Source organism: Chiloscyllium plagiosum, chromosome 20 (genome assembly GCF_004010195.1).
Source record: "Chiloscyllium plagiosum isolate BGI_BamShark_2017 chromosome 20, ASM401019v2, whole genome shotgun sequence".
NCBI classification, from domain to species: domain Eukaryota; kingdom Metazoa; phylum Chordata; class Chondrichthyes; order Orectolobiformes; family Hemiscylliidae; genus Chiloscyllium; species Chiloscyllium plagiosum.
This window is the reverse complement of record NC_057729.1, coordinates 52,336,954-52,350,331: the sequence shown is the minus strand read 5'-3', so window position 1 is coordinate 52,350,331 and position 13,378 is coordinate 52,336,954. Positions and strand designations below refer to the sequence as shown.

Below are 13,378 nucleotides of genomic sequence, written 5' to 3'. Positions count from 1 at the left end.
TCTTCCTGACCTCTCCGCCCCCACCCCAGTCTGACCTATCACCCTCACCTTGACCTCCCTCCACCTATCGCATTTCCAATGCCCCTCCCCCAAGTCCCTCCTCCCTACCTTTTATCTTAGCCTGCTGGACACACTTTCCTCATTCCTGAAGAAGGGCTTATGCCCGAAACGTCGATTCTCCTGTTCCTTGGATGCTGCCTGACCTGCTGCGCTTTTCCAGCAACACATTTTCAGCTAGGCAGATAACCTTCTCTATAATAGGTTAGTATGCAAAAATAATTGATCTGGAATATTTCTCCACAGTCGAGGCACAGTCGAACCTTCTGAGTATTGCAGCAACTGATTTTTTTCAATGCACAATGCACCACTCGAGACTCCTCAGAGACTGAAGCAATCCATGTCCAAAAGCAGTGAGACCTGGCCAGCATTCAGAGTTCAGTTGATAAGTGGCAAGTAACATTCAGTCAAACAAATGCCAGGCAATGACTATTACCATCAAATGGTTGGATTCCCTCTTGATATTTGATGATAATACCATTGCTGAATTGTCCCACAATCAACATTTGGAGTAACCACTGACCAGCAACTGTGCTGGACCATCCATATAAATACAGTTTTCAAGGGCAGGTCAGGAACAGGAAATTCTGCAGTGAGTAACTTACTTTGTGACTCCCAAATGCTTGTCCACCATCTTCAAGGCACAAGTCAAGACTATGATGCAATGCTGCCATTTGATTGGATTGTGCAGACCCAGTAATAATCAAGCAGCTCAACAACATTCACCAACTTCAATATTCACTCAACCCTCCACCAAATCATTTTTGCCAGCTGTGTGCCTCATGTGCAGAAAACATTGCAACTTACCAAGGCTCCTTTGATAGCACCCCAAACCTGCAAGCTCTACCACCTGAAAGGGTATGAGACACACAGAGGCACATCCACCTGCAAATTCCCCTCCAAGCCGCAAGCATCACACTGAAGTGGGACTATACAGCCATTCCTTGCTGCAGTGTCAAAACTCTGGAAACACCTTCATAGTTGCACTGTGGGTGTACATACAACACAAGGATTGCAGCAGTTCAAGCACCAGCAGAAAGCAAAACCATGAAGGCAGATAATTATCTCAATAGCCATAAAATTGAGATAGGGGATTGTACGAGGCCTGGGTGTCCTCATACAACAGTTGTTATAGGTAAGCATAGATGTACAGCAGGCAGGAAAGGCAGCAAATGGAATGTTGGCCGCCATAGTGAGAGGATTCAAGTACAGCCAATTTGTACGCAATTACACAACACCTTGGCAAAAAAAATCACACCAGTGCAGTTTTGGTCTCCTTGTCTTAAGCAGAACGTTCTTGCTACAGCAAAGATTTACCAGATTGATTCTAGGGGTAGCAAGACTGATGTATGAGGAGAGTCAGAGATGTACAGCACAGAAACAGACACAGACCTGTCCTCCCAACTCATCCATGCCAATCAGATATCCTAAATTAATCTAGTCTTATTTGCCAACAATTGGCCCACATCCCTTTAAAACCTTCCTATCCGTATACCCATCCAGATGCCTTTTAAATGGTGCCATTATAACAGCCTCCACCACTTCCTCTGGCAGCCCATTCCATATATGCACCACCCTGTGTGAAAAGTTGCCCCCTTAGGTACCTTAATTTTGGACTTCCCTATCCCGGGGAAAAGGCCTTACTTATTCACCCTATCCGTGCCCCTCACAAATTTATAGACTTCTATAAAGGTCACCCCTCACCCTTCGACGCTCCATGGAAAATAGCCCCAGTGTACTCAGCATTTCCCTATAACTCAAACCCTCCAACCCTGGCAACATCCTTGTAAGTCTTTTCTGACCCTTTCAAGTTTCACAACATCCTTCATCCATAGGAAAGAGACCAGAATTGCATGCAATATTCCAAAAGTGGCCTAACCAACGTCCTGTACAGCTGCAACATGACCTCGCTACTCCTATTCTCAATGTACTGACCAATAAAGGCAAGCATACCAAATGTTTTCTTCACTATTCTGTCTACCTGCGACTCCATTTTCAAGGAACTATACACCTGCACTCCAAGGTCTCTGTTCAGCAACACTGCCTAGGACCTTACCATTAAATGTGTAAGATCTGCCCTCATATTTACGTAAATTAAACTCCATCTGCCACACCTGAGCGCACTGGCCAATCTAATCAAAGTCCCATTGCACTTTGAGGTAACCTTCTTGTCTGTCCTCTACACTACCAATTTTGATGCTATCTGCAAACTTACTAACCATACCTCCTACGTTCACATCCAAATCATTTATATAAAATGACAAAAAGCAGTGGACTCAACTCCTATTGGCACACCACTGGTCACAACTCTGTGCTGAGGAGTGGGAAATGAAGTTTAATTTTCAAATGTGAAGTGTGGCATTTTGGTAGGTAAATCAGAGCAGACTTTATATACTTAATGATAAAGTCATGGGGAGCATTGCTGAACAAGAGAGACCTTAGGGTGCAGGTTTGTAATTCCTTGAAAGTAGAGTCGCAGGTAAACAGGATGATGAAGGCAGCGTTTAGCATGCTTGCCTTTACTGAACAGTCTGAAAAGCAACTCCCCACCACAACAGCATGTTGAGTATCCCTAATTAGTCCTTGCCTTTCCAAATACATGAAATCCTGACCCTCAGGATCCCCTTCAACAACTTGCCCACCTCATCAGTCTATAGTTCTCTGGATTTTCCTTACCACCTTTCTTAAAGTGTGGCACCACGTTAGCCAACCTACAGTTCTCCAGCAACTCACCTGTGGCTATTGATGACACAAATATCTCAGGAAGGGTCCCATCAATCACATCCCAAACTTCCCACAAAGTTCTGAGGTACACCTGATCAGGTCAGAGCACGCAGAGAAGATTTACCAGGATGTCACCTGAATTGCAGAGCTTCAGCAATGGAGAGAGATTAGACAAACAGATTGTTTTCTTTAGAGAAGACTGAGAAGGGACATAATTGAAATGTATAAAAGTTTGAGGGGCACAGATAGGGAAGACAGGAAGCAACCTTCTCCTTGGTGGAGGGAACAATGACCAGGGAACCATAGATTGAAGGGAAGGAGCAGATGTGAGGAAAAGCTAATTCACCTGAGGGTGTTGAGAATCTGGAACTCACTGTCTGTAAGAGTGGTAGACAGGCAGGTGGGGGGGGGGGTGCAAATAAGGCAGGGGTGGGGCAGGATGATGACATGGGGGATAGGTGAAGACAGGTAGAGGATACGACTTGGTTGGTCAATGGGAGGAATGAATCCAGTGGTGGCAGGGAGGAGTGGAAGGGAGAGAGAGGGGCTGGTAAAGGATTCAGGGATGGGGAGGGAGATTATTTGAAGTTGGAGAACTCAATGTTGAATCCTCCAGGCTATAGGCTGCCCAGGCGAAAGATTCAATTCCCTACAGAGTGGAAACAGGCCCTTTGGCCCAACAAGTCCACACCAACCCTCCGAAGAGTAACCCACCCAGACCCATTTCCCTCTGACTAATGCCCTAACGCTATGGGCAATTTACCTGACCTGCACATCTTTGGACTATTGGAGGTAAACAGAGAACCCGGAGGAAACCCACGCAGACACGGGGAGAATTTGCAAACTTCACACAGACAGTCACCCAAGGCTTGAATTGAACCTGGGGCCTTGGTGCTGTGAGTCAGCAGAGCTAACCACTGGGCCACCATGCCGTCCGAGGTATTGTTCCTCCAATTTGTAGTTTGGTTCATTCTGGCAATAAGGATGGCCAAGGATGGTCAAGACATCGGCCAAGACTAGGAGGTGCGGTCAGCCCCTGCGAGCCCGACTGAAATCTCAGCGAGCCATTCCCCAATATTTCAGAAGTATTTAGGTGTGCAGTTGCAATCCCAACAGTTAGGTACTTATCTTTGACCAGCACAGACACGGTGGACCGAATGGTCTTTTTGTGCACTTTAGACCTCTATTGGAAAACTTGTAGTGAACAGCCAGCTGCAATTATCCTGCACGTATCGATCAGCACGACACAACCCCCTGAAAAAACCCTTTTAAAACTTTTAAGATAAATAACGCATCAAAATGAAAAGTAACCATCAGCTGATATCCCTTTCGCCCGGATGTCAATAAACTAGACGCAACCTAGCCTGATAGTTCCCAGCTCCCGTCACACCCCCCAAAAAAACGTCGCCACGCCATTCGCTACCGAGACCGTCCCTTCCCCGAATGACCTCCCCCGATTGGAGGACATCGCCATCAATCAAACAACCAGTATTAAGCTTGGTTGACAGAGAAACCAGGGCGGTCTCAGGCGGCTTCCACCTCCTCCTTCACCAACCCCCATGGCCAATAATAAAAATACAGAGTGGAAACAAAACAAGCCGTCTGGAGCGACGCACCGACATTTGCTGCCAGAAATTCGAAGATACGGATTCATCCTCATTCGGAACGTTGTACATTCTATTCCCCCCCCTCCCCCATACACAAACCTCCTTTTTAATAAGAAGGCCCTTCGATTTTGATTGAATTTACCTTGTTTCCCGATCCCGTTTATCGAGTTGCTTCGAGTTTTCTTCAGATACATCGCAGCGGACAGCTGCCGAGCAGGAGACGCATTTTAAGCCCAGACTTCGCTGTTTGGCCTGTGCTGTATACTCAGAGTCCGCCTCATACCGCACCAGCCATGCCCTGGCCGCTAACACCGCCGCCTCTCTGAGGTAAAGGATCGTTGGGGGAGGGGAAGAGGGCGGGTGGCGGTTGGAAGATTTTTTTTCCCCCCTCTTCAAAAGCACGGGACACACGCGCGCGAGGGCGTGTCCACGTATAGCGTCAGCCACAGCCGCCTCCATGGCAACCCTTGTGATGTCGCGACGTTGAGGGAAGCCCCGCGCGTGCCCCGCCCCCCCCCGCTCCAGACCGGACTGGAGACGGACCGGAAGTGGGCCATTCAGCCCATATCATCTGGCCAGCCGTTCAGTGAAATGAGGGGAGGGTGGAAGGGTGCTGTTTGAACAGCCTATACGGCCCATGATCAATCACAGCCACAATGAAATGTCTCGATAAAGGAGCCATGCTTCGAAAGTCTATGATTTAAAATAAACCTGCTGGACTGTAAACTGGTGCCCTGACTTTGTCCACCCCAATTTAACACACCTTGACAGCATGCTGAAATGAAACAGGGGATTGCCCTGGACAGGAAACAGTCCTGTTTCGGAGATCTGAAACAACAACTGAAATTGCGACAGAAACTCAGCAGGACTGGCAGCGCTGAGGAGAATTAAAGCAAAGTCAACATTTTGAGTCTAGTGACCCTTCTTCAAAACTGCTACTACTGATGAAAAGATGGTATTTATGACTGCAGCCAAAGTCTCTCCAGCAATTAAACTCTTTCCACACAGAAGGGGAGCAAACCCACATCCACCTTCCCGACTAAGCAAAGGTTGGACCACCAAATATGGAAGACTTACTTCTTGTTCCCTCTGTTCAGATTTGATGACTGGAATCCATTTGATTTTCTCAATGTACCTCTCAGATCATTTTAAAATCTTTCTCCTCCCACCTTAAGCTTTGGACTCACCCATCCAAAGTAAAAGATCTTGGCTGTTCAAGCGAAAGTGAGGACTGCAGCTGCTGGACATCAGAGTCAATATTAGAGTGGTGCTGGGAAAGCACAGCAGGTCAGGCAGCATCCGAGGAGCAGGAAAATCGACGTTTCGAGCAAAAGCCCTTGATCAGGAATGAGACTGGGAACCTCTGGGTTTTATCTCTCCACCCCAGAGGCTCCCAGCCTCATTCCTGATGAAGGGCTTTTGCCTGAAACGTTGATTTTTCTGCTCCTCGGATGCTGCCTGACCTGCTGTGCTTTTCAAGCACCATTCTAATCTTGACTGTTCACCCTATCCATGCCCATCATGATTTTATAAACCTCTATAAGACCTCCAGCTATCCAGAGAAAAAAGCCCAATCCTATTCAGCCTCTCTATAGCTCAAACCCTCCAGCCCCAACAACATCCTTGTAAGTCTTTTCTGCACTCTCAAGTTTAACAACATCCTCCATATAGAAGGTTGATCAGAATTGAATGCATTATTCATCCCAACTCCTGTACCTAAAGGCAAATGTGGCAAACAGCCTCAACAGCCCTTTACATTAAATAAATCGACAGATTCACTACCCTCAGACAGCAGAAATTCATCCTTATCTCTGACTTAAATGTTCAACCGTTTATTCTGAGATTCTGCCCTCTAGTCCTAGACTGTACCACAAGAGGAAACAATCTTTCAAGTCTGCCCTGTCAAGTCGCCTAAGAATCCTGAATGTTTCAATAAGGTTGCCTTTCATTCTTTTAAATTCTAATGAATACAGGCTTGACCTACTCGATCTAGACTCATATGATAGTCCCTCCACACTTGGTATCGGCCTGGTAAACCTTCACTGTACTGCCTCCAATGCCAGTATGTTACCTTAGAGAAGGGGCCTGTAACAATTCACAGTATTCCATCTGTAGTCTTTCTAGAGCCTTGTATAATTTTAGCACAATTTCCATTTACTAATGTGCACTTCAAGTGGGAAAGGCAAAAGGCAAAAGCTCACTGCTTTGAGCAGTAACTTTGGATTTGAGTTAGAAGGTTGCAGGTGTGAATCCCACTCCACAGGTTTTGAGTATACCAGTCTTGGCTGAGACTTCCATGTTGAATACTGAGGGTATCCTCCACTGGAGGGTCCTATCAATTTAGGATCATGAGTTTTTGCCATTGGTTCCATTGGTGAAACAATGATTCTTGACCTGCACAATTTTGGGTACATAAGACAGAATGTCCCATGAGGTACAGAAAACTGGGATACAGAGTACTGTACAGAAATTTGCTTCCTTAGCACCTCTTCTGCCACTTCACATCATCATTAAGACATTTTAGGAACTTTTTTGTGCGACATTGGAACTCTGTGCTTCAGATGGCAGTGGAGGTGGGGGTCATTAAACATGGTTAAGGCAGATGTAGATAAATTATAAGGAAAGGGAAGTCTAAAATTAGAAACATAAATTGCTAGTAAAACTCAGCAGGAATTAGTGGAGAAAGTTAAAGTTTTGTGTCCATTATGACTAATCTTTGGAACTGAAAGGGACTGGAAAATAATGGTCTTTATGCTGTCATTAAAAAGGAAGAGGTACAGGTAGTGGAGGATGCCCAGAGTAAAAGACAAGGGAGCAGCATTGTTCCCTGTGTACAAGCATGGGGCATGCAGCAGTCCAAAACCATCAACAATGGGGGAGGGCTGAAAGCTTCATGTCACGTACATTTGCTGGTGATCAATGATGATGATATCATCACTTTCCTATCATCAGCTGGTGTCCCCCAGGTTCAAACATTCATGCTTTAAGGCCTTCATGTCACACTGGTAAGCAATCTTGAAACACAACTTTGGACATTCTGGATGCACTTCTGCCTCAGCATACAGAGAATCCTTGGATATATACCTATCTTTCATCCTGCAAATGTGTCCAATCCACCAAAGTCACCACTACCTTTGAGAAGACTATTACATTTATGATTTCGTTCTTCCACGAAATACCCAAAATATGTGACATACATAGCAAAGATGGAAGCTGAGCTTCCTTTCTTGACAGCTGTTTCACAACCATACAAGGTGCTGAGAACTCAAGCCTCATAAACAAGCATCCGGTCCTGAGTTAGCTCAATGTTACTCCATTTCATGATTTAGTCAAAGGTGATAGCTACTTTCCCCCTGCATGTATCACATTCTGCATCAAGACAGATCATCTGTCACTGTGGTCCAATGTATTTTATGAAACCCATTACTAATTTTAGATGTCTATCAAGTCACCTCTGCATTCCCTTAAGAGAAAAGAATCCCAAATTTGTTCATTCTTTTCTCATAGTTACAATGTCTCTATTCTAGTGTCTTCATTTCAGTATTTCTTGTAACTTCTAGAAAAGCAACAGCATATTCTTGAGTTCTCTGCTCAAACTTGGTCTGACCTCCAGTGGCACACCCTTCACATGGGAAGAGAAAAGAAACAAGTCCTGGATCCACCTCAGCGAGAACAGGGATTGAATGCAATGCTGTTTGAGCCAACCTAATTCACATGACTATCCAGCCAATCTGTTCCCAAAGAGTCCAAGTTGCTGTGGCAACATGCACTTTTACATAGGTATTGTAGTCTGGAGCTATGGATCATATAGTTGAGATTTGAATTTCTCTGTCTCATCTCTCCATTGCTTTTACTGCCTACCATTGGCATATGTTGGTAGAGTTTATATATTTATCCTCAACCTATTTGTCCATGTTATCAATACTAGGTGAAAGTGAGAACTGTAGATGCTGGAGATCAGAGTCAAGATTAGAATGGTGTTGGAAAAGCACAGCAGGTCAGGCAGCATCCGAGTAGCAGGAAAATTGATGTTTCAGGCAGGATCCCTTCATCAGCCCTGCTTGTTCATGTACTCATCCAAATGCCTTTTAAATGTTGTAATTGTACCTACTTCCATTACATCCACAGCTCGTTCCATAAATGAATCACCCTCTGCATTAAAGTTAGCCTTCAGGTCTTTTTGAAATCTTTCGGCTCTCACCTTAACTTTTGGACATCCCTACCCTAAGAAAAAGACTTTGGCTATCATCCTGCCTCAGTTAAATAAAAATCAAATCTATTTTAACTGACAATGTTCCTGATAAGATTAAATTGATAAAAAAAAAATAAAAAGTGATATTTTATCTAAAAAAGAACATGACAACATATTGATAATATCTGCAATCATTATTTTCTAACTGACGTTACTTTAGGGTCTCACACTGAAGAATAATCTCAGTAAACTCACCGTGTTGAATGGGAAAGTAACAGCAAAACAGTTTCTCCTCCAGTGATTACTATGAATGATTCCCACTGACAGACACTATGTGGGAATTATGCAGATTTTGCCAGGTTCACAGGCATCAATAAACAACATGAAGTGATCGCTCAAAGACCCTTGTGTAATGAGGACATTGTAAAACTGTTCTACCACCCTCCACAATACTCCTTAATATGCTTTTCTCTTTCCTTTGACTGACTGAGATCAATGTGCTCTAATCCCCACATTCTGGTAATCTTTTATGAAACCAATCCGTCTCTTAACCTCTTACTACTTTGAGATGCTATTTAAAACCTACCTATTTCACCAAGCTTTGTTTCTCCTTACTGTATTTTACCCAAATCAAATTTTATATGGTTATGCATCTGAAATGCAGGCTGTTAGCATTCATGTCTATAGGGTTAAACTGTTTGTAATGTATCACTTATTCCTGATGATGATACCTACATTGTTTGATTCCTTTCTTGAGTGTCATCGTCATGGAAAATCTGAAATTTGATTGGATTCAAAATAATGATCTGAACAATATACCATGACATTTTATATTATTTCTTGCTAATAGTTTATAATGGTGATGCAGCAAGGAGCTTTCTCAATGAAATTTACTTTGGTTATACTTTGTAACCACATTGGCGTTGGCAACATTATGGGTGACATCTGAGCTGCCGAAATAGCACTTCCTTGGAAAACTGCGACTTACCAATAGTTATGCTTTTTCTCTGTCAGGGCAATAGCAGTGCAAAATTAACCAGTGTAATATGTATATAATATACATGACATTTGTTTTCCCAATGTAGATACAAAGTGCGGCTCGTTGCATAATGAAGTTTAGATCGACCTACATCTGACTCAAAAAGTCTGGATTTCTAAGCAGCGTTAAGTACCAAAATTAATGTTCTAAAGTAATTCGTGCCTGTTACTACTTTTCCCAGCCCCCTGCACACCCGTATTTAAAAATCTGCTTTTTAAACAAATATACAATATTCATTTTACACTTTTGAGCCCAAACATCTCCATGGCACATTACAGAAACATTCATGTACTAGGTAACTAAATAATTCACAGACTGTGTACTCTCTCTTTAGGGATAGGTTCAATTAAAGGGGTTAGGTTCAGCCTGGTAACTGTCAAGATTTATAAACCAAACGTAGGTAGGAGCGCTATCCAACGTTTAGTGATTGAAACCAAATAGGTTGGTGCAAGTTTTCCCAGCGAATACGGTCCCATCATATGGTTAAACACAGCTCCTGATCTGGAAAGCTGTTACTGTTGCAGGTGCTGGCTTTCAGATTCAACATGGATCAAAGGCCCTGGATGCCTTCAAGTGGCTATAAAAGAGCCTGTGCACTATTTTGAAGCAGGCCAGGGTTCTTCTGTCTCTTTGGGCTCTAACTCCACCTATCGGTTACACCATCCATCCCCCTCTCCCTCCCCCACCGTATGAACATCAGCCTCTTCCAAGCTACCATCAGTTCTGGAGAAGGGTCACTGGACTCAAAACATTAACTTTGACTTCTCTCCTTGGATACTGCCAAACCTACTGAGGTTTTACATCAATTTGTTTTTGATTTCCTGCATCAACAACTCTTCCAGTTTTTTTGTTTAGAGTTTTCCCCAGGATTGGGGCCAATAATAACGATTCACCCAATACCCAAAAACAGATGGTTTGGCTTTTATCATATTGTTGCTTGCAAGAGTTTGCTGAGTATAACTTTTTTTGCTGTTTCTCTCCCATTACTGTGACTATATTTCACTAGGTATAACAAATATTGGGACATCCCAAAGTAATCTTATACAAGTGTAAATCCGAGTTTTTACTTATCAAGCGTGTTATCAATCCAACAATCAATGAGAGCAACATGTGTAGAATTACATTATTTTCCCTCAACCAGATGCTGAAAACCACTCTGTATTTTGAGCTTTCTTCATAAATTTAACCTAATAAAGTGAGTGTTTATACAAATGAATATTCCCTGCACCCTTGCCTTGTCTCCATCACTAATCCCAGTCCCCAAAATCTCTCACAATACACTACTGACTAGGCATCAGATTCAACATCACCTCCTTGTTTTTGGAACTTATACTTTCTATATAAAACCCCAAATGTCATTTGCCTTATCTTCCTGTACTTTCAGATTTAAAGATCTATGCATCTGCACATTTCTTGTTACTTCATTCCAGAATATACTTCTGACAACATTTATTTGTTAATTAAGACTATGGGCAGTGCAGGAAATAACTATTTGGTTAGGTTTTTGAAAGACCCAGCAGTCAGCCAACTCCACTCTGCAAACTTATTTTCCTGAATCTTTTCTCAAGTTTGCCATGACCCTAAATATCAGTAAACATGTTTATTTTCTATGGAGACATTTAGATTGTGCATAAAAATCCTCACCGATAAGTGATTCCTGATATTGAAAACAACTACGTCTAATTTATTCCTATTGTCATTTTTTTTGTGTAGCGGATTCCTTTTAAATAAAACAAAACTGAAGTCTGATAAGTATCTTACATAGTTTCTTACCAGGTACTGTCCGAAAGTATGTATAGACACCATACAATTTTCAACTATAAACTAATCCATTTTGAATTATTTTTGAAAGGTCAGATAATTTCATATTTATCAAAAGGTTGCAATTTTGAAGCCATTTCCTGTTTTCTCTGAAAGGCAACAGAAAAATAAAAATATGACAAGGTGTACAGGAAGGGAGAGGAGAAACTATGTAGGAGAATTAGAAATGTGTATACGACATAGTGGATAAGATTTAGATAGAGGAAGCCAAAGTGGAAGACTGACGCTGAGAAGTTAGACAGAAACAAGAAATGGGAAACATGCAGATGTAGTTATAAAGTCATAAAGCACGGAAAAGATCCTTCAGTCCAACTCGTCCATGCCGACCATAATCCCAAACTAAACTCTGCTCACCTGCCTGTACTTGGCCCATATCCATCCAAACTTTTTCTATTCATGTTAAAAACTGAAAGAACTGTGGATACTGTAAATCAGAAACAAAAACTCAGCAGATCTGGCAGCATTTGTGAAGAGAAATCAAAGTTAGTTTTTTGGCTCCAGTGACCCTTCCTCAGAACTGATGTTAATTAGAAAAATGTCAGTTTATAAGCAGATTGGGTGGGGGCAGAGGGTAAGGAGTGAACAATAGGCAGGGATAGAGCACAAAGAAGGGGGGGGGGGGAGAGAGAACAGTTGGACAGATAAAGGAGTGTTCCGGAGGGTGAATAGGTGGTAATGGAGACTGTTAGTGGCTAACAATAGGTAATATGTAATGGCAGGCTATGCGATAACTGCATTTGCTGCTCACAATGTGGTCTCCTCTACATTGGGAAAAAAAAGCATAGAATGGATTACAACTTTGCAGAATGCCAGTTACCTGCCACTTTAGCACATCACCTTGTTCCCAAGTCAACATCATTGTCCTTGACTTGCAGCAGTGTTCCAGTGAAGTTCAGCACAAGCTTGAAGAACAGCCCCTCATTTTCCACTTGGGGACCAACAGCCCTCTGACCTCAATACTGAGTTCAATAACTTCACGGCCTGAATGCCCCCATGTCTTAGCCCCCACCCCACACTCCAGATCTTGCTATCACATAGTCTGCCATTATACACTACCCACTGTTAGCCACTAAGTTTCCATTAACAACAATTCATCCTCCTACCCAGATCATTATCAATTCCTTTGTTTGTCCAACGGTCCTTTTCCCTCTCTTTGGGCTCTATCCCCATGTATCATTTACTTCTTACCTCCTGCCCCCACCTTATTGTCTGCATATAAACCAATATTTTTCTAACAACTGTCAGTTCTGTGGAAGGGTCATTGGACCCGAAACATTAACTCTGATTTTAGATTAGATTAGATTACTTACAGTGTGGAAACAGGTCCTTCGGCCCAACAAGCCCACACCGCCCCGCCGAAGCGCAACCCACCCCTCACCTAACACTACGGGCAATTTAGCATGGCCAATTCACCTAACCTGCACATCTTTGGACTGTGGGAGGAAACCGGAGCACCCGGAGGAAACCCATGCAGACACAGGGAGAACGTGCAAACTCCACACAGTCAGTCGCCTGAGGCGGGAATTGAACCCGGATCTCCGGCGCTGTGAGGCAGCAGTGCTAACCACTGTGCCACCGTGCCGCCCACAAATTTCTCTTCACCAATGCTATCAGACCTGCTGAGCTTTTCCAGCATCTTGTTTTTCTCTCTTATTCATGCACTCATCCAAATGTCTTTTAAATGTTATAACTGTACCCACACCTACCACTTCCTCTGGCAGTTCATTCCACACACGAACCACAGTGTGTGGAAAAACATTGCCCTTCTTGTTCCTTTTAAATTATTCTCTTCTCATCTAGTTTTGAACTCACCCACATTAGAGAAAAGACCTTTGTCATTCACCTTATCTATGCCTCTCACAATTTTATAAATCTCTATAAGGTCACTCTTCAACTTCCTATGCATCATTAAAAAAAACAATCCCAGCTTACCCTTAT

General features: G+C 43.1%; 1 protein-coding gene and 1 long non-coding RNA gene across 3 annotated transcripts in view; one reads left to right on the top strand and one right to left on the bottom strand.

Moving 5' to 3' along the window:
- tbc1d20 (TBC1 domain family, member 20) overlaps positions 1-4,878 on the bottom strand; it is a 28,012-nt gene extending 23,134 nt beyond the window's left edge. Inside the window, exon 1 of one of the 2 annotated variants that reach the window (XM_043710832.1) lies at positions 4,531-4,878. In XM_043710832.1, coding sequence (XP_043566767.1) covers positions 4,531-4,582 — 52 coding nt within the window. In that variant the 5' untranslated portion in view covers positions 4,583-4,878. Of the gene's footprint in view, positions 1-2,790; positions 3,095-4,530 lie in introns of those variants that run through there. The other variant, XM_043710833.1, reaches the window with a different exon arrangement.
- LOC122560283 lies at positions 3,094-12,353 on the top strand. The gene is made up of 3 exons (XR_006314712.1): positions 3,094-3,181; positions 10,349-10,352; positions 12,343-12,353. It is a non-coding gene; the product is annotated as an uncharacterized LOC122560283 (long non-coding RNA).
- Positions 12,354-13,378: the final 1,025 nt, after the last annotated feature.